The sequence below is a fragment of the Podarcis melisellensis genome (assembly GCF_964234715.1).
Source record: "Podarcis melisellensis genome assembly, chromosome: 15".
Classification (NCBI taxonomy): Eukaryota; Metazoa; Chordata; class Lepidosauria; order Squamata; family Lacertidae; genus Podarcis; species Podarcis melisellensis.
The window spans coordinates 1460407-1484280 of NC_138532.1; the positions used below are offsets into that span (position 1 = coordinate 1460407).

Genomic DNA, 23874 nt, shown 5'->3' on the forward strand with positions numbered 1-23874 from the left:
GCCAGACATTATTGAACTACAGCTCCCATCAGGCACAGCAACAACGGCCAATGGTGAGGGATGATGGGAGTTGTAGTTCAGTAACATCTGGAGGGCCAGTGGTTCCCCACACCTGCTTTGGTGGTATTTTGTGGTTTTATTGGCTGTTGCCCATTACTGTTTGATACAGCCCCTTGCCAAGGGTGCAAGATAATAAAAGTTCCACTCTAGCACTAGAAGGTGAACAGAAAAGGTTATCGGTGATGCTTTCCTAAAACAACGGGCTGAGAAACATTGTAAGAAGAAATTGGCAGCTCTTCCTAAGCGCCATTCTTCTAAAATCATATGCGAGATTATGGGGCAATGAGGGTGCAGCAAGCTCCCACAAATCCCACATGGATCTGTGAAGGTCCCCGGCCAGAGCCATTCAAAACACGACCTGCATCTTGGCTGGAGTGCAGAGAAGTTTCCACCTGCTTTAGGGTCCTATTTGTCCCAAAATGTCACAGCTGCCCCACAGTTTAAGAGCTTTGGCTCTAGTCTTTTGTTCAGCTGAAGACATTACTTTGATGGGCACTCAACAGCTTTTGATGCCTGATGGCAGCTGCCAGCCACTGAACACCTAACAGCCAGGTTGGGGGGGTGAGGGATCTTGCCTTTGTGTGAGAATTAACAAGTTTTTTAAAATATCTGCTGTCTGATTAATGGTGGCAAATTTTTAATCAATCAAAAAGTTTTTAATAAACTAATCTAACTTGTTAACTGACAATATGCTGCAACCCTCCTTATGTGTTTACTATGTGGTGTAAAAGTACATTTTCTCTAAAGGTTTCAAAAATCTTTTGAGCACAACATTCCAGCATCTACATCAATGTGCATCAAAGTCTTGTTTGAAACACTGAAGAATGGCTGTCCTAGGTGCCAAAAAAAGATGGATGATGGATGTTGAGAGGCTTTTTGCTTACAAGTGCTCGCAGAAGAAAAGGCACAGTATAAATTAAGTGTGGAGAACTATAACATTCATTAAAATAGTACTTGGTTACTGTGGAACACTGCAATATTTATTGCTATCAGTAATTATTGATGAACAGGGCAGTATGTTTCTGTGAAATACAGCAGCATTTTACAGTACTAGCACTGCATTCCCTGTGTACTCACCTCGGTTTAAGTTTTAAAATGACTAATATGGTTGCTGTATACAGTGGTGCCCCGCAAGATGAATGCCTCGCAAAACGAAAAACGCGCAAGACGAAAGGGTTTTTCAGTTTTTGCGTCGCTTCGCAAGACGAATTTCCCTATGGGCTTGCTTTGCAAGACGAAAATGTCTTGCGAGTTTGTTCGCCATCGCAAGACGAAAAGACTCGCGGAACAAATTAATTTCGTCTTGCGAGGCACCACTGTACTCAGGTTTCAAAATGCAGTGTAGTGAGGTCCGACTATTGCCTCTCCACCCTTATCCCAGGACCCGGCTCTTGCTGAGTTGCTAAACCTGCATCCAGTTCGTACCACTTCGGATTATGAGGGGCTCACATAAGCCCCTATGTCTCCATGCCAAATAAAATACATTCCTGTATATAGCATATCAGGGATACGAATGGACAAGTCAGTCTATTTCCCACCTGTGTCAGCTGCGCATGTTTTCTTTCATAAGCCTGTTCCATTTCCACATGGAACTCCCTGCCCATTGATGGTGATGATGATGAAAATAATATTTCTTTAAGAAGCAACCACATAGTGATGATGATGATGATGATGATTATTTCTACTACTACTACTACCACCACTACTACTTAATGCCCAGGTGTCTTCTAAGTGGTTAACAAAACATCATTAGAAAAGTGCTTTTACTGTACTGTTTTTAGCACCTGTTAAAAACTTATTTGTTTAAGAATGCCTACCCAGACATAAATTTGACAAGCATTTTAATATGCCTTTTTCATGTTTATTTTTAAAACTTCTGATTTTATTTATATTGGGGGGAGGAAAGGTTAACTTGTTTTTAGCATCTGATTTTATGAGTAATTTTAATATATTATTTTATATTTTATGCAAACTGCTTAGAGGTTTAGTTGATTAAGTAGTATGTAAATCCTGTCAATTAAATAAATAAATAAATAAAAACGTAAGAGTTAGGCAAATCTGCTCCTGTTTGCATAATTTTGTACATATCTTTTTCGTATGCTTTCATTTTAATCTAAACTGCATGTTTTTCTACACATTGTCGTGCAAAATTAAAAGAACTGCAAAACCCAAAGGATAACCGCATTCTGATCTGGATAATAGCTTGGGGAAATGCAGACTGAACAAAATCCTTGAGGACCCTTAGCCAAGTGGAAAGTTCTTTCCTAGCCTCCTCTTAGACAGGCTCCTTGTATATGTACAGAGCACTTTTTATATGAATGAACATTTGGTCATGTGAGTCTCCACCTTTGACCTGAAATGGCATGGCCTTTTACCAGCATCCACGCTAGAACATTTAAGGCATTATCATGCCATTTTAAACATTCATGGCTTTCCCCCAAAGAATCCTGGGAACTGTAGTTTGTTAAAGGTTCTGAGAGCTGTTAAAGGTAAAGGTACTCCTGCCCGTACGGGCCAGTCTTGACAGACTCTGGGGTTGTGCGCCCATCTCACTTAAGAGGCCAGGGGCCAGCGCTGTCCGGAGACACTTCCGGGTCACGTGGCCAGCGTGACATCGCTGCTCTGGCGAGCCAGAGCCGCACACGGAAACACCTCTGAGAGCTGTTAGAACATCTCTATTTCCCTCCAAGAGCTACAGTTCCCAAGGTGCTTTAACAATCAATCCCGCTTCCCAGGGAACTCTGGGAATTGTATCTCTGTGGGAGGAATGGGGGGGGTCCCCTAACAACTCTCAGCACCCATAACCAGGGGTCAGCAAGCTTTTTCAGCAGGAGGCCGGTCCACTGTCCCTCAGACCTTGTGGGGGGGGCAGACTATATTGGGGGGAAGAGAATGAACAAATTCCTATGCCCCACAAATAACCCAGATATGCATTTTAAATAAAAGGACACATTCTACTCATGTAAAAACACGCTGATTCCAGGACCATCCGCGGGCCGGATTGAGAAGGAGTTTGAGCTGGATCCGGCCCCCGGGCCTTAGTTTGCCTATCCATGCCCATAACAACCCCTAGGCCTAGGCAGAAACTGACAAAGGGTTTTAAAAAACCCATCCTCTTTCAATGTAGTTGGAATAGCCCAATGAACAGAGCAAGTGCTTTAAAAATATTTGTTAGTAAGGGAGAACATGGTCACACCAGCCAGCAGGCCACCGGGGTCCTCTGCGGAGCAAGGCTGTTTCTGTGGCAACAGCAAATGTGGAAGAGTCAGGAGACGGCAGCAAAAGGGAAGGGAGAAAACCTTCTCACAGAAAGGGTAATGTGTGTGTGTGTGTGTGTGTGTGTGTGTGTGTGTGTGTGTGTAAATTAATGTTAAACATTAAGTAGCATTGTCATAGCAACCAACCAACCAACCAACCAACCAACCAACCTGTTAAACAGCATCCAAATTAGTGACTCCATTTCAGAGGGAGAAAGATGTGAGTAATTCATTTCACGACTCTGCAGCCTCTGTTCAGAAACATACTTTTTAAGTGTTCTCATTGTGAGGGTGTCACACACACACCCCTACACCTCAAACAGCTTTTAAAGCTACTCGCCCATCTCTGTTTTATAGTAAGAGAAAGCCTTTGTTCCCAGGCTTCTCTGGAGAAAAAAAATTACCACTGAACTAGTTTGCTTTCCGCAGAGCAATGCCCAGAGCCTTCCAAGTGAGAGATCTGCTTATTATCAGAAGCATTGGTAGGTTCATAAATATAGAGGCAGCCACAGCATGGAGCACTGGCGGTAGGCTGCCTAGTGCCCTTGCCTTGTATGTGTTGGACCACTGCTCCCATTAGAACCGACTGTGGGCTGTGCAACCACAGAACATACAATCTAGCCCATCAGGAGGACATCTCATTGCTCACCCCTAGTGGTTGGTAATCAACAGCTGCCAACAAGGATCTAAGTCTGCGTGCAACTGAAGCAAAGGGGGAATGCTTTTTATTGGCTGAAGGGATTGCTAGTAGAGATGTACTGGAGAGCATGTCTTGTATGCCAGGGATGAGGAACCTGTGGCTTTCCTCAGATGCTGCTGGACTTCCACTCCCATCAACCCCAGACAGCATGGCCAATGGCCAGAGATGATGGAAGTTGTAGTCCAACAACATCTGAAGGTCCACAGGTTCTTCTGTTTCACCCCTGCTGAACACCAAAGCAGCCCATTGTAACAGCTCACCCGGTGCTTGAATTTGTTGGAGTTCTTGTTCTCTTTTTTGTTCAGGTCGATGAAGTAGTGAGTGACTCTGTCTAAGTCTCCAACATCCATGGCCCAGGAGATCCGGAATGAGTCACAGGTGATGTTGTTGATCTCAATGCTGTGTGGGGTGGACAGCAACTCCATGATCCGGCCAGTTCGGCTCCTATGGTTGGAACAGTCAAAAGACAGTGAAAGATGGGTGCTCAAGGGGGGAGATTTGCAGCAACCGAGGTCCAGCTGGGTGTGGCCAGCATACCCTGGAACCCTGGGAAGGCGTTCACACTGGCACAAGGACGAGGTGTCTTGAGGCTGCTTGCCACTGGTGCAGTCACCCTCCTTACCAAATGTTCTGAAGATGGAGAAGGTCTCATAAGCTGCCTTGGGCTGTCAGAGTCCCCTTCTGACGCAGAAAGACATTATTCAACCTGGAACCCTCTAGCTGTAACTGCAACCTTTTGCATGCAAAGCAAACCTTTCCCACTAGGGATGGCAAATCAGTCCACTTCAGTTTTTGTCTCTGTTCCTCATTTTCCCAAACTTAAATTCTGTTCTCCTTGACAGTTTGCAATTTTCTTTTATAGAATCTTTTAAATTCATCAGCACTTGGGTTTAAATTTATCCCAATATACACAGTTTTTTGTATGAAATGCTGCCTGAGATTTATTTGTGATATTTATATTTCCCTTAATATAAAGCATTTTGTATGTCATTTTCTCCTATATATGCATTTTAACGCACACCACCTTAGAATGTACTCTTTCGTACACATTTCTTGGTGGAAGAAATGTACTGCACAATTCAGAGCAGCACAAATCTTAAAGAATGGTGGTGCTTTAGTACACATAGTGGTTCAAAAAGTGTGAATTAGGCAGATCCACCTTTAAATGTGAACTTAATTGACTTTCTTTTCCACCTGTATCAACCACAGAGCTATGAGTCCTTCCCCAAACAATCCTTACCTCCAGACAGGGACCCTATAGTTACCGGTTCTACCCCAACTACCCCACTCTCCCTCATGTGTCTAATTAATTCTTTCTGCAACCATGGAGCCATCTGAAGAGCGGGTGTCATCCCACACAAAGCCTTGACAGAGCAGACGGCTCCTTGCAGATGTCAGTGCTCAGAGAGTACATGGCAAGCATCGGAAGGGACAGATTCAGAGCAGATGGTGCTAGGGAGGGAAGGGGCTCACGGCCAAGAGGCTCAGAAGGAAGGGGGGTATTTTTGTTTTGAGGCAGAACAAAGGGGAAGCTCAGGTAGGGAGGGAAACGCATGTGCAGGCATGTAAGAGGCATACAGAGAAAGCACCACATAGGCATCTCCATATAATTTGGTGTGGAGGCTGAAGTAATCCTGTCTTGCAGAGTATGAAATCTGTTTTCCATTTCATATAAGGCAGTTTGGCTTAACACCACTGTGCAAACAAGCTGGAGAGTGATACAATTTGGACAATGCTGCAGCTATGCTTCTTTTCTTTTTTAGAATAAGTGTTGCTATTATTCACATAAATCACACGTGCTTGGTGTAAAATTGGTGCACAGCTAATACACAGTCACGCACGCATCCACCTGTGTTGTCCAAACCCGTGAGTGTGGAGAAACAGGCTGTATAACTATAATTCTGTAATGCTTGTCACAAAAATGAGGTGTGCAACGTGAGTTTGTGCACTGCATTTGTGGCCCTTGTATGCCCAGGCAAAACAAGTAAAGATGCTGCTTTGGTGGTTACAGATGACTAGAAGGTCAGTAAGCAAGGAGGCTGGTTGCTGCTAGTAGCTTCTGAGCCCCCCGCCTCCTTGTACTTGAAATATTTCTCTTACTACACAGCCTGCTTGCCTGCTGCCCCTGCCTTTCCTACTCAAGCAACAAAGATTACTAAAATGCCACAAGTCTCGGGTACTCTTTCTCTCCTTAGAAGGAGAAGGAGAGGCCCTCTTCAAATTGGCCCCTGAAGTTTCCTACCACCTGGGGCAGCAGAAAGAAAGCACATGATGCAACCCAATGCAATGGCAAGATTCCCTAGATTGGCTTTAAGGAAAAAGCTGCTGAAACTTCTTTCCTGTGGGTGGGTGCCTGCCGCTGTTTTGGCTACATAAGAATTGGCACTTGTACAACTTGGTGGCCATTAGAAAACAGCAGGGATGGGGCACATATGCTCCTCCAGATGTTTCGAACTATTACTCCCATCACAGCCCATGGCCAGGGATGATGGGAGCTGTAGTCTACATCAGGAGGGCACTATGTCACTTCCCTAGAAGGAAGACAAAGACAACACATATCAGCACAGCCTTTCTTTAGGGTTTGTTCAGATGCTGTGCTGCCTTTTAATGCGCCCAGGAGTTTCACTGGCAGCAGCATTTGGGGAGCAATGCATTGTGTGACCAAAGAGGTCTCTGGTCTTAGCCAGAGCAACTGTGCAAGAGAGGGAGCAGAGTACCAGCCTTGGGAGAGTTGTCGCTCTCCCAATTGAAACTGATAGGACTTTACAGTATCAGGGCTGTCATGTTGCGATGTGGGAGAAGAACTGTCCACCTTCTCCAAGCCCCAAAGCTCCCGCTTACTAGAACAAGCAGGACCCTCGGCAGGCAGGCAGGCAGGCAGAGGGTGGGTGGGTGTTAGCACTGGGGAAGCCTGAGCCAGGCAGGAAAGGGCGGCTGTTGCCCAGTGGCACAACATGTGTTTTTCATCCTAAAGGTCCCAGAGGGCATACCCAGCATCTCCTCTCTGGAACCCTGGGGGGCCATTGCTAGTCAGTGTAGGCACTACTGAGCTGGATGGAACAATGGTCTAACTTGGTACAAATCGTCCTACATCCCAAAGGCACCAACCGCATCTTCCTTCATAACTATGGGGATGTTTACGGCAAAAGAGCTCTCCAGGTTGCGAGCCAGAAAGCCAACTCAAGGCTGCAGTCCTAAGCCCAGTTACAGAGTGGGCCATTTCTAAATACACATGCTTAGGACACAACAGCATAAGGGCTGGAGCAATCATTGAATCACAGAATTGTAGAGTTGGAGGGAACCCTGAGGATCATCTAGTCCAGCCCCTGCAATGCAGGAATAGGCAGCTGTCCCATCAGAGGATCGAACCTGTAACCCTGGTATTATCAGCACCATGCTCTTAACCAACTGAGCTACGCATGCCCGAATTTTCTTATGTCAATGTCTAAGATACTTTACAAAACCTCTGTGCTTAAATTACACACCAAACCAGTTGCCTTTTCAAAGAAGGAAATCAGGTTTGGCATGATTTGTCCTTAAGTAATCCATGTTGGCTGCTTATTATCCAATTGTCTCTTATGTGCTTACAAATGGATTGTTTTATGATTTATTCTAATAGCTTGCCAAGGGTGGAAGATGATTCCAGACATGTACAAGCATAACTCGTGTGTGTGTGTACTCTCACCGTCAGTGTTTGCCAAATGAAATGGAGGCCTATAAAGAATGTTAGCCAAAACGCTTGCAGACAAAAAACACAGAGTTGCCAGAGTTGTCTGAACTAGGAGATTCATGTTGGGACTTTAACAACTTGCCAGCTGACCAAGAGATGCCAAAGTTATTGCTTCTTCCACCTGCCCCTCTCTTTCCCCTGCTTGGTATACCCCTGGAGATAGTCACAAGGAAGGAATAGAGGTAGATGGCAGAACTGGGGAGGAACAGGAGGGGGAGCTGTCTCTGCTGCCTAACTGGTCATTTCAAAGCGACAGCATGAATCTCCAGTTGCAACATGGCAATCCAACAGAAGAGGCTTCTGACAGACAGACAGATGAAGAGTTAATTGCTACTTGACAGCTAAGAGAAAAACGCTTACGAGTCACTGTGAAGTTTTTATAGTGGACCCTGGGAGAATTAAATCAGGTCTATGCCAAATTCAGACATAAACACACAGGATAGCCTTTGGGCAAATCTCTTTTACTCAGCCACAATGATTCTATTCTAAAATGTGAGTAATAGTAGGAAGCCTCGCAAGGTATTGTGGGGATAAATGAGACTCTTGTGAGTTACCTCAACTTTCCCACTGCAGAGCTCCAGTACCCTTAACAGCCTCATAGTGGCCATGAATCAGGGGTAGCCCTTCAGGGGCCCTCCAGATGTTTAGAACTTCAACTCCCATAATTCTTGAGCATTGACCATACTGGCTGGGGCCCATGGGAGTTGTAGCTCTAAACATCCGACAGGTAAACTGGTTACCCCTATCATAAATCAGCAAGTGATAGTTTTGCCATCATTGAAATTTTCATGCCAGATCCAGTTTCACTTGATGATTTCTGGCTGTTATGCTGCTGCTAAGGGCACAGGGGTCCCGTCAGCAGGCTACCCTGCCTGTTTAAAGAAAGTAATCTCATTAGTCTGGAGGCAAGGTTTTGAAAGGTTAAACCCATTAAAGGAGAACTTAGATAATGGCTATGAACAAGAGGAACCTGCTGTTCACTCTCTTGTATCATGGGAGCTCAAGAGTACCAAAGCTAGTAACAAAGCAAAAGTAATAAAACACCATTTCCACAACACAAGCTAAAAGGCTCAACAATGTCAGTTTCCTGTAAGAAGGCCTACAAACCCAGGTGGGAGAGGGGCAAGTCAGTGGCTGTTGGATGACATACCAATAGGATGCAACTTTACAGGTAATAAGCTTGCAAATACAACCTTATGCATACCCTCCAACATTTTGCCAATGAAAATAGGGACATCCTAAATCTATTGTTGTTGTTGTTGTTACTATTATTTTACTATTTATAGGGTTGTCCCAGCCACTCTGGGTGGCTTTCAACATATATAAAAATATAATAAAACATTAAACATAAAAACATTAAACATAAAAAACAACTTCCCTATACAGAGCTGCCTTCAGATGTTGGATAACTCCATACCCTCCAACATTTTTCTGATGAAAACAGGGATGTCCTAAGGAAGTGGGACATTCTGGGGTCAAACAGAAACCAGGGCGGCTTCTGTAAATCCAGGACTGTCCCTGGAAAACAGGGACACTTGGAGGGTCTGCCTCATGGCCTCCGTTGTCCCGTCTGGGGGTTTGGCTTGAGCCTTGGCACCTCTTTTTAGAAATGAGCTAACAGGCCTGGCAAATGCATCCTACCTTCTGGGTGGAGGGGGGAAGTTGCTGGGAGAAGTTCTCAAATTCAATCACATGTGGCTTGCCACCCCACCTGGAGAGTTGTGTTCATTCAATAAAACAAGCCAGGGCTCAGTCTGAGGAAAAAGTAGTAATTAGTCAGTGTGCTCAGGCAGTAACTGGCAGCAAGACCCAGCCAACTGGGATATGTTTACAGGAAGGAAATGGTCTGGACCATTCCTGCCTTGTTCCAAACTGTAGATGCTTTCCCTAGTTCTGCACAGATTAGTGAGGTGGTTAAATTGATTAGACCTAAATGCAAGCTGTTTGTGCCCTAGTTAATTTCACTCTTTAATTTAAAAAAGACTTCACACTTTTACTTTTTTTTACACACACACACAAACACACACACACACACACACACAGCGGTAAATATGCACATTGTCTTGATAAAAAAGAATGTAAACATGGTTTAAATCTACTCTGGGCATGGGGTGGAGAAAGGTCTATTAAACGAATCATATATACTATTCTGTGGGCATACCAAAACACACACACACAACTAGACATACAGTACAGCTTGAATCACTACCCAAATCCTAGCCAAACTAGTTTGACCAGGGCAGAATACATATGACAGCGCACATGTTTGCTAAGGAAATGATGTTCTCCAAACAGCACCTTAAAAAAGCTATAATATCTGAACACCCCTCAGTTGAGCAAAACGTCTGTCTGAATTGAGGATGCAGGAAGAGTTTGTCTGCTCTGCCACAGAGTGTAGCAATGGCTGTGACTTTGGATAGTTTTAAAAGTAGATGAGACAAATTCAAGGAGGAGGCTAGAGTCACATGGCTAAAGCCCTCCCAGCCAGGTGCCCACCAGCATCTGGTGGCATCCTGCTGTGGAATCTAGAGGCTCTATATGGCCTTCAAAACCTGCAGCAGCCATGAGTGAGATTTGCCCTCCATGAAATTGCTGGTCCCCTTTACAGCCTTTTCAGCACTGGGAAGCTATGAATGTTTAAAGTGGTCTGATGCTGCTTTAAAGGAATGGTGTGGAGGTGGCCTGGTACAAGGCGACTTCCTATGTCCCTAAAGAGGCCCTAATGAAATGTAAACATCTACCTCACACCAGTCCCATTGGTGTGGCTTCACAGTTCCTTAGCAAAATTAATCCAGACTAAACCACTTCCCATTCCAGATTAGAATGTCTGGGATAGAGCATGGATAGGTGAAAGGGAAATGTGAATCTGGTTTGGTGAAGCCAGTTCTAAATTAAAACAGACCAGCTCTTTCAAAGACCTTGTCATCATAACAGAGCATATGTGTTAGGGCAGAGGCAGCTGGCCTATGTGACTCCAAAATGCAGTTTGGTTTACTCTGGCTCTAAAGAGAAGCATCCTGTATATCAACAAGAGGAACCAACTTGGTAGGGTGAGGCCTTATCTAGAGAGGACAAGTCTGTCCACCCCCTTTGAGTGGGGGAGGGGCACTGGATGAGTCATTTCCTGGGATGAGTTTCCTTGCCCCTTTTCTTCACCCTTCCAGTTTAACTATGTAGGTGTAGTTACAGATAGGTAGCCGTGTTGGTCTGCCATAGTCAAAACAAAAAAAATTCCTTCCAGTAGCACCTTAAAGACCAACTAAGTCGGTTCTTGGTATGAGCTTTCGTGTGCATGCACACTTCTTCAGATACGAAGAAGTGTAGGTGTAGACTAGGGTTTGAACTGCATTCCTAGCAGAGCCAAGTACCTAAAAACCTTCATGAAGAGTCAGTGTGGTGTAGTGGTTAGAGCATTGGCCTAGCAACTGGCAAACCAGGGTTCAAATCCTCACTCAGCTAAATAGCTCATGGTGACCTTGCATTTGTCACTGCCTCTCTGTCTAATCTACTTTACAGCATTGAGCCAGGCAAAATCGTGTGCACTGCCTAGAGCTCCTTGGAGGAAATTTAGTGTTATACAAATCTATGGAGAGACCACACTTGGCATGCTGTGTACAATTCTGGCAGCCTCATCTCAAAAAGGATATGATAGAGCTGGTAAAGGTCCAGAAAGGGGTAACCAAAATAGTCAAGGGCAGGGAGCAATTTCTAGTTTGGAAAAGGGCTAGTAAGAGTGGGGAGCACAATGAAGGTGTATAAAATTATGCATGATTCTGAGAAAGAACTCAGAGCAGACACAAAAAATACTCCTTCACCTGGTGCAGTTAAACTATGGAATTTGCCCCCAGTGTGGCTGGCTTTAAAAGAGGACTGGACAAATTCATGGAGGGTGAGGCTCTCAGGGCCATGTCCACCACTGTTGTTGGAGGGGAGAGGGCTGCTTTTGCACTCGGGCCCTGCTTGTGGGCTTCCCTCAGGCATCTGGTTGGCCACTGTGAGAAGAGGATGCTGGACTAGACAGGCCTTTGGCCTGATTCAGCAGCCAGCCTCTTCTCAGGAAGGTTATCATGTAATAATAAAATCAAGAAGTTTGATGCTGAAGGGGGGAAGCTGCTGGTAGACATCTCAGTAGAGTTGTTTGGTTCTATCTACACTACAAATACTTTTGTGCTTTGCATCGCTTTTTCCAGTTTGGCTTTCCCCAAAGGATCATGGGAGTCTCTTTGGTTTTGTGAGGTTGCTGACTGAGAATTCTCATGATTCGTTGAGGAGAGGAGTTTACTGGAAAGACAGCTAAAGTGTTTTCCTTCATAGATCATTTCTGAAGATGCTGTGCTCCTTGATGACTCTCTAGAGTCCAGTCACACATGGCTTAGAGTCCCATCCTTGGCTTCTCCAAGAGCAAGAGGAATTAATGGGACATGTGAAAGGCCTAATTTCAGCCAAATAACACCAGAGCACGTGAATTAGAAACGGCATACGCCTTGTGTTGCATCACTACAATAAGCCTTTGGAAATGTGAGAGCATGGAAACACACTTTCGGGTCAGAGGATGTGACTTCAGGCAAGCTGGCACCTTGGCACCTCTCGCCCTACTACTTTGCACATTTGTCTCCTAACCATCCACGGTGACACCTCATGTTAGCATTACCACAATCCTGTGAAGCTACCCAGTAATCTTCCTGGTACAACAGAGATTTGGGAGTAGACCGCTCTTGCATCATGTTAACGGTCATTTATCATTGGTATGGAGATGGAAGAGACATTCAATTCAGTTCACATTTAAAGGTGAACCTACCAAATTCTCATAATAATGCATATATTTGTGAAAATGGTGTAGAAAAATGCATTATATTAAGGGGAAACTGCGTTATAAAAGTGTGTATAAAGCTGTATACAAAAATGTGTATATCAGGAGAAATTTGTACTAAAATGCTGTTAACTTTTCATAAGAACTTTTTTTTTAAGTTGCAATCTGATGTGAAAATGTGAAGAACCGAATTTAAGATTGGAAAAATGAAAAAATGAAACTGATGTATTTGCCCATCCCTAACCATTTCCCTTTTAACTGAATAAATGATTGTTGTGATAATGACGATGATGATGATGATATATACATACCTAGCATTTACCTAGCATTTATACCTAGCATTTATTTGAATGTTCATAGTGTTTTCCATATATGCACCATAAGGCAGGGAACCACCTCAGGTGGTAAATGTGGTGTGGAGAGGAAATGTGGTGCTGATTAGAGTGCTGGACCTGGAAGACCAGGATTCTAGTCCCCCCCTCAGCCATGAAGTTCGCTGGGGGACCTTGGACCACTCACTGTCTCTCAGCCTAACCTACCTCACAGGATTGTTGTGAGGATAAAATGGGGAAAGGGAGAACCATGGACACCACCTTGAGCTCCTTGGAGGAAAGTTGGGATATAAATGTCACAAATAAATGCTGGCGGAATACTTCTGTAAATAAATGCTAGATGTGCCACACAGCAGATCCTGCACCTCCTAAATTAACTTGCTGCCCTCAGATGGCATGGAGGACATGATCCCATGGCCAGTGTCAAAGTAACATTCGGCTACTGTCAGTCCAGTTGACTTCTGTATGCAGAATGAGAAACCATTTTGTCCTTTGCCTCAGGCAGCAAAATGTATTGGGCTGGTCTGGCATATATGATCTCAGTAATTCTAACAATCTCCCTGGAAAGTACAGTGGTACCTCTGGTTACGAACTTGATTCGTTCCAGAGGTCTGTTCTTATTCTGAAACTGTTCTTAACATGAGGTGTCAGTGAAGTCAGCACCAAAGTGACCTCCTGGGACACAAGCCTGGGCGGTATGTATGGAGGTCCTGGGGTCCCCAGACAACAAGCTCCCCCCTCTCTCAGCCTCACTGATGGGGTCCAAAGGAAGGCAGAGCAAAATGTTTGGCACCAGCTGCTGCTGCAGTACAAGGTGCCACCCAACCATCTTAGGGACTCCACTCGGGATTTATGTGGGCTTTACTCCTTAGTCTTTTCTTCTTCCAAAGATATACCACAAGGGAGCAGAAATTTAGGACCAGAGTTTTCCTTCTCCTAGATGGGCTCTGACGACACTGACGAACCCCACCTGCCCTTTATGCAGAAGTAAGTTTTATCAAATTCAGTGGTGTTCACTCCGTGGTGAGATTAGAATTACAGTCTAACAGCCCAATCCAAACCCAATATTCACCAGAATAAACAAGACTGGAATAGACAGGGCTTGGGTTATCCTAGCTGAGTCAGGGATGTCCGGCAAAACTCACACCAGCACACACCTCCAAAGGGGGAGTTGGGTGGGGCAAGGAGAGAGTTACATCTAATCCAAACATTTTTCAGTTCAGTCACATTACCTAGCAATTTACACCAGCAAAAAGGGTGGTATAACTCTATTTTAAAGGTTTGTTTTCTCTCTGACTGGATTTGGCCAGCTCAGTTGGCAGGAGCTGCACTCCAGAACAGAGTTTGGAAGAGAGATAACTTACACCAGCTTACATTAGGCCTCTGCAAATTCCCCCAGCTTCCTGTACTTGGAGACGCTCTGCAAGTCTCTTCACCACTTTGCTACACTAGTTCACACAGATGGCTTGCCTTCTACCATTCAACTGGAACTAAGCCATATTATCTTCATATGAGACCCTCCTCCAAGTCCCACCTTCACCTGAGGTTAGGCAGGTGGTGAATGGACAGAAGGCCTTTTTGACTGAGGTGCCCTGCATTTGGAATGCCCCACTTTAGAAAGCCCACCTGATGCCAACTCTGATACTTTTCAATTGGCAGGTGAAAGTTTTTTTTATTGTTGTTGTTGTTGTTGTTGTTGTTGTTGTTTGCCCAGGCATCCAAAACAACTGTATAATCTACTGTTTTATAGTTCAGCTTTTCATTTTTATGCGTTTTTTCTTTTTTTGGTGCTTTGGGGTTGCTATGTTTCCTTGCGGACTTCCATATGCTGCCCTGGGTGCTTATGCAGAAGAACAGCTGGCAAATTTACTAACTAGCTAACCATTGCCTGGGACCTGCGTCTCTTCCAACTCTATGATTCTATGATTCTACGACCTCAAGGGGATTCTCAGCAAATGGGTGGAGACTTGGAATGAGTGAAGCTAAATTATACCCCGGACCTCCAAGGAACATTCTCTTACAAGGTTGAAATACATGGGAAGAGGGCTCCTTAATGAAATCCATGAGCCTAATGCCAGTGTCTCTGTTAAGCCTAATGCTCTGTTGGTCATGCCTGCCTTTGGCCCACCTTAACAAAAACTGACTAGTTTCCCACTCAGTTTGGTCCTGTTGTCATTTTCATTTCCCAGAATGCCCCCAACTTAGCATCACTCTGCTGCATTGTGGGAAATCAAAATGGCAGCGCTGAGCCATCCAGTGATGCTGCCTCCCACCACTGCCAAATCAGTCCAGATAAGTCCACCAAGGCCAAGCACAGAGGAGGGGCTCGCTACACACCTGTCCCTGCATAAACAGCACCACTGTACGCCTCCCTGAGAGCTGCCTAAAACAACTGCAAACCAGGGCCAAAAGGCAGGTGGGGCCCCTCTTTGTCCCCTCGCCCCCCTCCTTGTCATCTGAATTATATCCACATCTATCCTAGCATCCTGATATTTAGGCAGCTACTAAATATGTTTTTGCTTAATAAGGCCTTTCCTGAAGTGTGGCTGAGTCATTTTATGGAATAAGAACTGTACCATCATAGAGATGAGTTTACTGTTTATTAAGAGTTTATCTTTGATATTTCTGTCTCATTTTATTTTATCATACACCACTTCAGTAGTTTTCAGCCATTAAGAAGTTTATAAATCTGCAAAATAAATACGAATACTCATAATATACATATCAAATAGTATGTTTGGTATTCATAACTTCCAATAATAAATTCACCACACATTTCCCTTCTCCATGTTATGGAATAAATAAGCTGTATTTCTGCTTCCCCTCTCTCACTCCCTCTTTTCTCCTTTGACTTTACTCTTTTCCATCTACGTGAGCAGCACCTGCTTCCATGACAGCATCACAGCCCTTCCCTGCCAACTCCTTTCCCCGTGATGGCTCCTTTTGTGCTCTGAGAAGAAACGGCTTGTATTTATAGCTGTCTCCCTGGCAGCCCCCACGCCTGCTTTTTCCCCTGACAGAATTCAGCTGATTAGAACTGAACCCTCTGGTGGGCCTAATAAATCCATCTGATAGCACCAAATCTACCTTCTCGATAGCGGCTATGAGTTGAGCTGCAAAGAGGAGCAGCATGAAACGTATCTGCGCACACGCAGGCCCAGCTTGAGACAAAAAGTCAAGAGCTCCACTTCCTCTAATGAAAGAGAGAGAACAAACCAGCTATCAGCAAGAACTGATTGCACAGAGCAAAAGAACCTGTCAGCCGGCCCCGTAATCACAGTCTCCCGACTGCAACAGTCCCTGAAGTGGCTCTTGCTGTCAGGAAATGGGTGGCTTAAAATAAATAAAACCAGGAATATAAAAGCAGAAGGTACTAGGACTACTTTTTATTCAGAAACATCTCTTTCATTTTGTTTTGTTTTGTTTAAGATGTAAAAAAAGAATACTATTAAAATACTCCGTATCTTCATTTGCAACAAGGCAGACCCCAAACTAAATGTATTTTAAGCTATATTTTTACCATGTACTCTGTTTAGGGTTTGTAGCAGCTTGCATGCAAAATGTCCCAGGTTCAATTCCTGGCATTTCCAGGTAGGGAAGAGAAATGCCAAAACCCTGGAAAACTGATGCCAGTCAGAACAGAGCCAGAAGAAACTGGCAAACCACTCCAGTATTTTGCCAAGAAAACTCCACAGACATAAAAAAGGAGAAGCTTTGAGAAGAAAGTGAGCGTTTCCAAGGCATGCTCTGGTTCATGGGGTCACAGAGAGTCGAACACGACTAAGACGACTAAACAACAACAATTACTCATAGTGCAATAGTAAAAAAAATCGACACATTTCTAGCACTGAATTTCAGAATAAGAGGCACTGCTGTGAGAGCCTGGATGTTTGGAGGCGAGGCGTAGTTAGTGGCGAAGGAAAAAGCACTCTTGGCTTGCTCAGGGAGCCATCATTCTTCAGGGTTGAACTGCAGCATTTAATCAGCTTCAGGGGTGAAGTGCAGAAGGACAGGTTCAAACAAAGTTCTTATTACAAAGATCCTGACTGTTTACTACCTGTTTACTACTCTTTCAGCAAGCCTATCTATGTCTACTCAAAAGTAAGTCGCCTTTATTATCCCATTTTAGAGAGGCAGAAATTGTCATCTTGATTAATATTTTGATCCCCCACCACACCACCCTCGCTTATCCTGCTGTTTAGTTTTCTTCCAGTTACATAAAAGTAGCAGTCAGAAGTTAGATATCATCATTTTTTCATCCTGCCCATCCTCCAAAGGAGCTTGGAATGGCAAACACAGGGGTTATCTCAATTTAGCCCCACCACCATTCTGGGAGGAGGCATCTGGAAGCTGTGCCAAAGCGGAGGCTCTGAGAGGGCAAAAAACTGAGGGATGGCGACACTGAGGGATGGACTCCCTGTTCTGTTTCCATGGCAAAGATACAGCTCCACCATCGCAGAGGATGGCAGCCCCAAGGGATCTGGGAAAGAGCGAGAGCTATGAAGTGGGCACCTGTTCAGAGGCAGTAGAGCTAAAAGCAGTGCCGGGGGGCAGGGGGGCGTTGAACCAGGGTTTTTGCCCCAGGTGAAGCCTCCGTTGGCGCCATTGAGGCTCCCAGCCTATATGTGTGTGTTTGCATATGCGCCTTGGGGGTGCCAATCTGGGTCTTTGACCCGGGTGAAATAAAGCCTAGTTTCGCCCCTGCTGAAAGGATACAGCAGGGGTAGCCCACATGAAGTGAGATGGGAACAGAAGTACAACGCACAGCAGCTCCATCCACTATGACCAAGAATGAGGGTTGATGGAGGCTTTCGTTCATAGCAGATGGAGGACACCAAGGTGGTTCTTCCATGGCTAGGGGGCCGCTGGGCCGAGCAGCAGAACTCAGCTAGCTGCCTGGCCAAGCAGCAGCCCCTTCGGCCTCCGGGGGCCTCTGGGATCTGAGCCAAGGTCTGCCCCAATGCAGCTCTTACACTTGGTTCCCATCACACTGGCTCAAGGGAACCAGGCCTGCTTCCTGGAGGTGGGGCTGCAACGCACAACAGCCCTTTCCCACCCTGGTGCCCTTGGGCTGGCCCTCACTTCAATATAGTGAGACCACCTCACGGGACACCAGTTACATGGAATTCTACAAATTGCCCCAGATTATCTAGTGGCGGACTTGTGTGAGGGAAAACTTAATGATTTGGAGTCTCAGGCAGGATTTGATCAAATAAACAAGAAAGATTTTATTACACAAAGGAAGTTTATGACACAAAGTGGATCAAACAAAGGATACTTCAGATTATAATGTTATTGCAGGTAACAGTTCACCTAATATTTATACTAAATCTGACTGATATTATGGATGTTACAGGTTTTTAGATTAAAGGGTAAATGCTCGGCTTATTTCCAGTTATTTCACTTCAGTTCTTTCTCAGTTGTTGCTGTTGCTGCTCTGATACTTACAAGTTTAAAGTATATCAGGTCTCCAAAAACAACAATATGCTCTCAGAGAGCATATACAGTGGTACCTCTGTTTTTGAACATCTCCATTGACAAACGTTTCGGAACTCAAACACTGTGAACCTGGAAGTAAATGCTTCCATTTTCAAACACACCTCAGAAGTTGAACAGAAGTTGAAAGAGAAATTGTCATTTTGGGGAAGAATCTCTGTGATAAAGATGAACGTACTACCCAAAATGTTATTTCTATTTCAGACAATCCCGGTGATTAGTAGAATAGGACAGTTCAAAGATTGGCACAAAGCATTGTCAAGCTTTATCTGGTAGGGGAAGAAACCTAGAATAAAATAAAAACTTTTACAGATTAAAAAGAAAGAGGCGGATTCTCGCTGCCAGAGTTAAAGATATATTTTGAAGCATCATGCTTGACATGGTTAAGGGATTGGATGCAATTAGAAAATACAGACATATTAGATTTAGAAGGTTATGAAAATAGATATGGGTGGAACGCATATTTGTGATAAATTTAAAGTTCACAGAGGCTTCCTGAATCATGCAATAAGAAAACCACTGTATGAAGTCTGGATTAAATACAAAGAATTACTAGAACATAAAACACCATGGTAGATTTCGCCAGCAGAGGCAATTTCAGTCAAGAGGTTAAATATGAAAGGTAATTGGCCTACATATAGGGAGTTGATAAGGGAAAGGGATAAAGTGTTAAAACTGAAATCATATGATGAAATATGTGATATGTTAACATGTTGGCTACAATATCATCAAATTAATGCTGTAGATGAGGAAATTAAGGAGGTAATGATAAAATGGGCAACTGACATTGGGCATAATATTGATTTTGACAAATGGGCAAGGCTATGGAAAAAGGGTATGAAATTTACTGCATGCATGACATTGAAAGAAAATATAATGAAAATGATGTATAGATGGTATTTGACCCCTACTAAACTAGCAAAAACGTATAAAACAAGCAATAAGCAATGCTGGAAATGCAAGGTTAAAGATAGAGATTTTTATCATATGTGGTGGATGTGTGACAAAGTTAAACTATTCTGGGATAGTATTTATAATGACTTTAAAAGGATGCTTAGGTACACACTCCCAAAGAGACTGGAGGTGTTTCTGCTAGGAATAGTAGGAGGGGAAATATCAAGAGCTGATAAAAATTTGTTTATGTATGCAACAACAGCTGCCGGAATTTTATTAGCCTAAAAATGGAAACAGCAGGAGTTTCCAACTGTGGAAGAATGGCAAGCGAAGATGATGGATTATGTGGAACTGGCAAAGCTGACCCGGAGAATCTGGAACCAGGGCGACCAAGCATTCCAGAGAGAATGGAGTAAATTTATATTATATAGAGAGAACATATAAAGACACAAGGCAGGACTGAGATAAATCTCACAACGTTTGTAATAAGAGACATTCTATGTGTGATTAAAGTGTTTAATAATATAAGGTAGAATCAGAATCGAAATGTAAAAAATGTGGGGAAATATAAATGTGATATAAAAAACCAGAAGATGGAGGGAGGGAAGTCAAAAGCTCGGCAGAGCAAAGGATAAAATGTTCTTTTTTTAGGATGTCAAAAACTGGAAAAACCAATAAAACTTATATAAAAAAAAGAAGTTGAACAGCCTCCACTGAGTGTATATGTTATTTTTCTCAATTTTCTCTATTAAATTTGCAGACCACTCTTTGCGCCTCGGTTTTTGAACATTTCAGAGCTCAAACGGTCTTCCAGAACAGATTATGTTCGAAAACCGAGATACCATTGTACTTCAAAATTAAAATCATTTCTTTTCAGCTACAGCAAGCCTGGACAAAACAAGTCCCGTATGGCACAATGAAGATTGCCATCTGGGTAAACTGCAGAATGGAGCCAGCACAGCAGGACTTGCATAAGTGAGCCATGCTGCGTACTACAGGGCAAGTCAACCTGTAAGAACACCCTTTTCTAAGATCAAATACTAAAAGTGTAGAAAAAGAAAGGCGATTTTTTCATGGAGGCAAACCCATTGCTATGGAGATAACAATTTTGCTGCACTGGAACAATTTTCTGTCATACGAAGATTTGCTATGTTCTAATGGCTTTGACAATAAAGAATGTGGCTGATGAAGGACCCTGTTCTTGAGTGATCTCTTTCGGCCTTGCTCAGCACTGGAACAACTGCATCTCAGGCTGAAGGCTCCAGATTCCCCCTCCAGGTGGGGCTGAGAGAGTTTTGCCTCCCTGAAGATCCTGGAGAACCACTGCCAATCAGTCTGGATCAGTCTGCCAATCAGTCTTGGAATGGGTCAGGTGTTGCTCAGCCCTCGTCCTTTAAGGCTGGCAAACTGCCCTGCGGAGAGTCCCCTCAATGAGAGTGTAACAGCCTCTTCTCAGGGGTGACCTGGTTCCTGTGCGAGAGCCACTTGGTCCCAAATACAAACATTGTCTCCGTAGTTGTAGCTCAATGGCCATAGAGCATATGCTGTGCAGGAGGTCCTGGATTCCATCCTGGAATCTCCAGGTAGGGCTGAGAGAGATTCCCCACGTGAAACCCTGGAGAACTGTTGCCTGTCAGTGTAGAATGGCCAACTGCATAGCTCAGTCGGTACAGCAAGCGAGACTAAATCTCAGGGTCATGGGTTTGAACCCCACGTTGGGCAAAAAGATTCCTGCATTGCAGGGGACTGGCCGAGATGACCCTCGTGGTTCGTTCCAACTCTTCAGTTATATATGAATCAATTGGGGGGGGGGGTTGGGGGCGCCACCTGGGAATCCTGCCATAGAGTAATTAGGGATTCCCGAGAAGTTTGAGCTTTGTAAATTCTGATATGAACTACCGTATTTTTTGCTCTATAAGACGCACTTTTTCCCCTCCAAAAATGAAGGGGAAATGTGTGTGTGTCCTATGGAGTGAATGCAGGCTCCTTGGCTTCAGCGTTAGCAACGTGAAGCCTCCGAAGCGCAGAGGGAGCGCTCCCTCCACGCTCCGGAGGCTTCGCATTGCTTTTGCTAAAGCCTGGAGGGTGAGAGGGGTCGGTGCGCACTGACCCCTCTCGCTCTCCAGGCTTCAGGGATAGCCACCTGAAGTCTTCAGAGCGCAGCGTAAGTTCCCGCTGCGCTCGGCAGGCTTTAGGTTCCTTTCGCTGAAGCCAGGAGAGCAAGACTGTCCTGGCTTCAGCAGAGAGGGAGAGCTGTGCAGCACCCCTTCTGCCAAGCAGGAGGAGAAATGGAAGGGGCTCTGTTTCTCCTGCCGCTTCGCTGAAGGGGTGCTGAGCAGAGAGGGGGAGAATTTTTTTCTGGTTCTCCTCCTCTAAAACAAGGTGCGTCCTATAGAGCGAAAAATACGGTAACCCATCAGCACCTCCTGGACTAATGTGGAACTTGGTTACCCACCAGCTGCTGCCTGTTCCAAATGCTCTAGCACAGTTCTCAGCTCATGAAATATATCAAAATGCTTATTTTGAGAGAGAGGCCATTAAAAATACATACTGAAATGTGAATTTTTGTGCAAATTAAAAATACACCACAGAAATGGGCAAAAACAGACTTGTGAATGAATATATGCAAAAGCTATATGGACCAAAAAACAGAGGAATTCTTCCACTCCTACTTGTGAGTGGTACAAGAGTAGTTTGAGATTGAATTCTGCCCTTTAGAAAGAGGGGAGGGAGGATGCAACCCAGCAGCTCGACTGTGAGCAGGTGAGGAATCCTGGCAGCATGCCTCTCCCAAATTCCAAGCTGACCAAGATCCTGCCCTAAAGCACTCCCAGATCCAAGGAAGACAGTGGCAGGAAGGCAGCTGCGACTCGTGCGCAATGGATGCATCAGATTCCGGCCTGACTCAGGCAGCAGAAGGCAGCACGTGGCTGGGGAAGCATGTGGGTGTAAAATGCTCCTGGTAACCTGGGAGAGATTCTGGATATGGGAAAGAGTTGCTTAGCAAAGCGTGAGCGATTGGCAAGAGCAAAGAGCTCTTCTCTCTCTTTTGAAAGATGCATTATAGGGAGGTTGCATAATAATCTCCTTCCAGGAAGGATTCCAATGGGAGGCTGGAGAGCCATCTGCTAGGAATTGTAGAATAACAGAGTTGGAAGGGATCCCTAGGGGTCATCTAGTCCAACCCCCTGCAATGCAGGAATCACAGTGAAAGCGTCCATGACACGTGGCCATCCACCCTCTGCTTAAAAAACTCCAAGGAAGGAGAGTCCACCACTTCCTGAGGAAGACCATTCCACTGTCAAACACCAATTACTGTCAGAAAGTTCTTCCTGATGTTTAGTCAGAATCTCCTTGCTTGTAACTTGAATCCATTGGTTTGAGTCCTAGCCTCCAAAGCAAGAGAAAACAAGCTTGCTCCCTCATCAATCTGATGTATTCGAAGATGGCTATCATATCTTCTCTCCATCTCCTCTAAGCATACCCAACTCTCTCAACCTTTTCCACACCTTGATCACCCTCCTTTGCACACCTTCCAGTTTGTCAATCCCCTTCATAAATTGCAGTGCCTAAAACTGGACACAGTATTCCAGGTGTGGCCTGACAAAGACAGAATAGAGCAGTGCTTCATGAAATATTGTTTGTCCTCTGCCTTGAGCAGCAGGTTACCATTTTTCAGTGCTGGAGCTTGTGCTTTGTAGAGGGAGAAAGCCCCATTGCACTGGGGAGGGGGGAGTGCTGGTTTCCGTAGCACACTGGATTATAGTTAAATCTAGCCCATGGATCATACAGTTCTTTGGGGCAGAGATAACTGAAGGTGCAGTGGAACTAGGGGTGTACGAAGGAATCCGTTTCCATTGTGTCCTGCGTTTGCCACCTGCAGCACTCTTTCCGTTCTGCCGCCGTTCATCTCCAAAACCAACATTCTTAGTCTTGCCATCCACTGTGGCAAAATTGCATAACTAACGTAAATTACGTAATTAATTACATGTTACTCAAACCACATTGGCATGATATTATCTCACCCAGGCAAATTAGGGGGGCTGGAGGGATGGGATTGATTATCATTCTGGGCACTGGATGCATAAGCAAACATTGGCAATTTCTGTTCCCATTTCCCTCGGAATTCTCTGACACCACTAAATGGAAGCAAGAGTTCTTAACCGTCCATACATGTCAATAAGGAGCAGACCAATCAGGCCTCCAAGCGAAGGGAATTCCATCACCTGGACATCACTCCAGAAGATAGCTTCTCCTGCATGCCAGAATATGTGGGTGTTTGCAAAAATGCTGTTTTGTCTCTAAAAGCACATGTATGAGAGAGAAATAAAGTGTGCATGTCTGTAAATGGGATGAACAACAGCAAGGGATGGTGCTTAATTAGCTGCATGCACAGCTATCCAGACATTTGAACACCAGTTCCATAATTAAACAGTCTCAGGGCATAAGAACTGCCCAACTAGTTCTAACTACAGGTCTACCTGCTCCACTAACCTGCTTCTAAAAGCATTCAGCCAGAGGTCTCTGGGGAACTGACAAACTCATTTGCCCCCAATGCCTGATATTCAGAGATATATTGCCTGTTAACCTGGAGA

At 44.5% G+C, this 23874-nt stretch overlaps 1 protein-coding gene across 1 annotated transcript in view; it reads right to left on the reverse strand.

Moving 5' to 3' along the window:
- PHYHIP (phytanoyl-CoA 2-hydroxylase interacting protein) overlaps window positions 1–23874 on the reverse strand; it is a 42597-nt gene that overhangs the window by 11819 nt on the left and 6904 nt on the right. The window contains exon 2 of the mRNA XM_081891135.1: window positions 4278–4461. Coding sequence (XP_081747261.1) covers window positions 4278–4442 — 165 coding nt within the window. The 5' untranslated portion in view covers window positions 4443–4461. The remainder of the gene's footprint in view (window positions 1–4277; window positions 4462–23874) is intronic.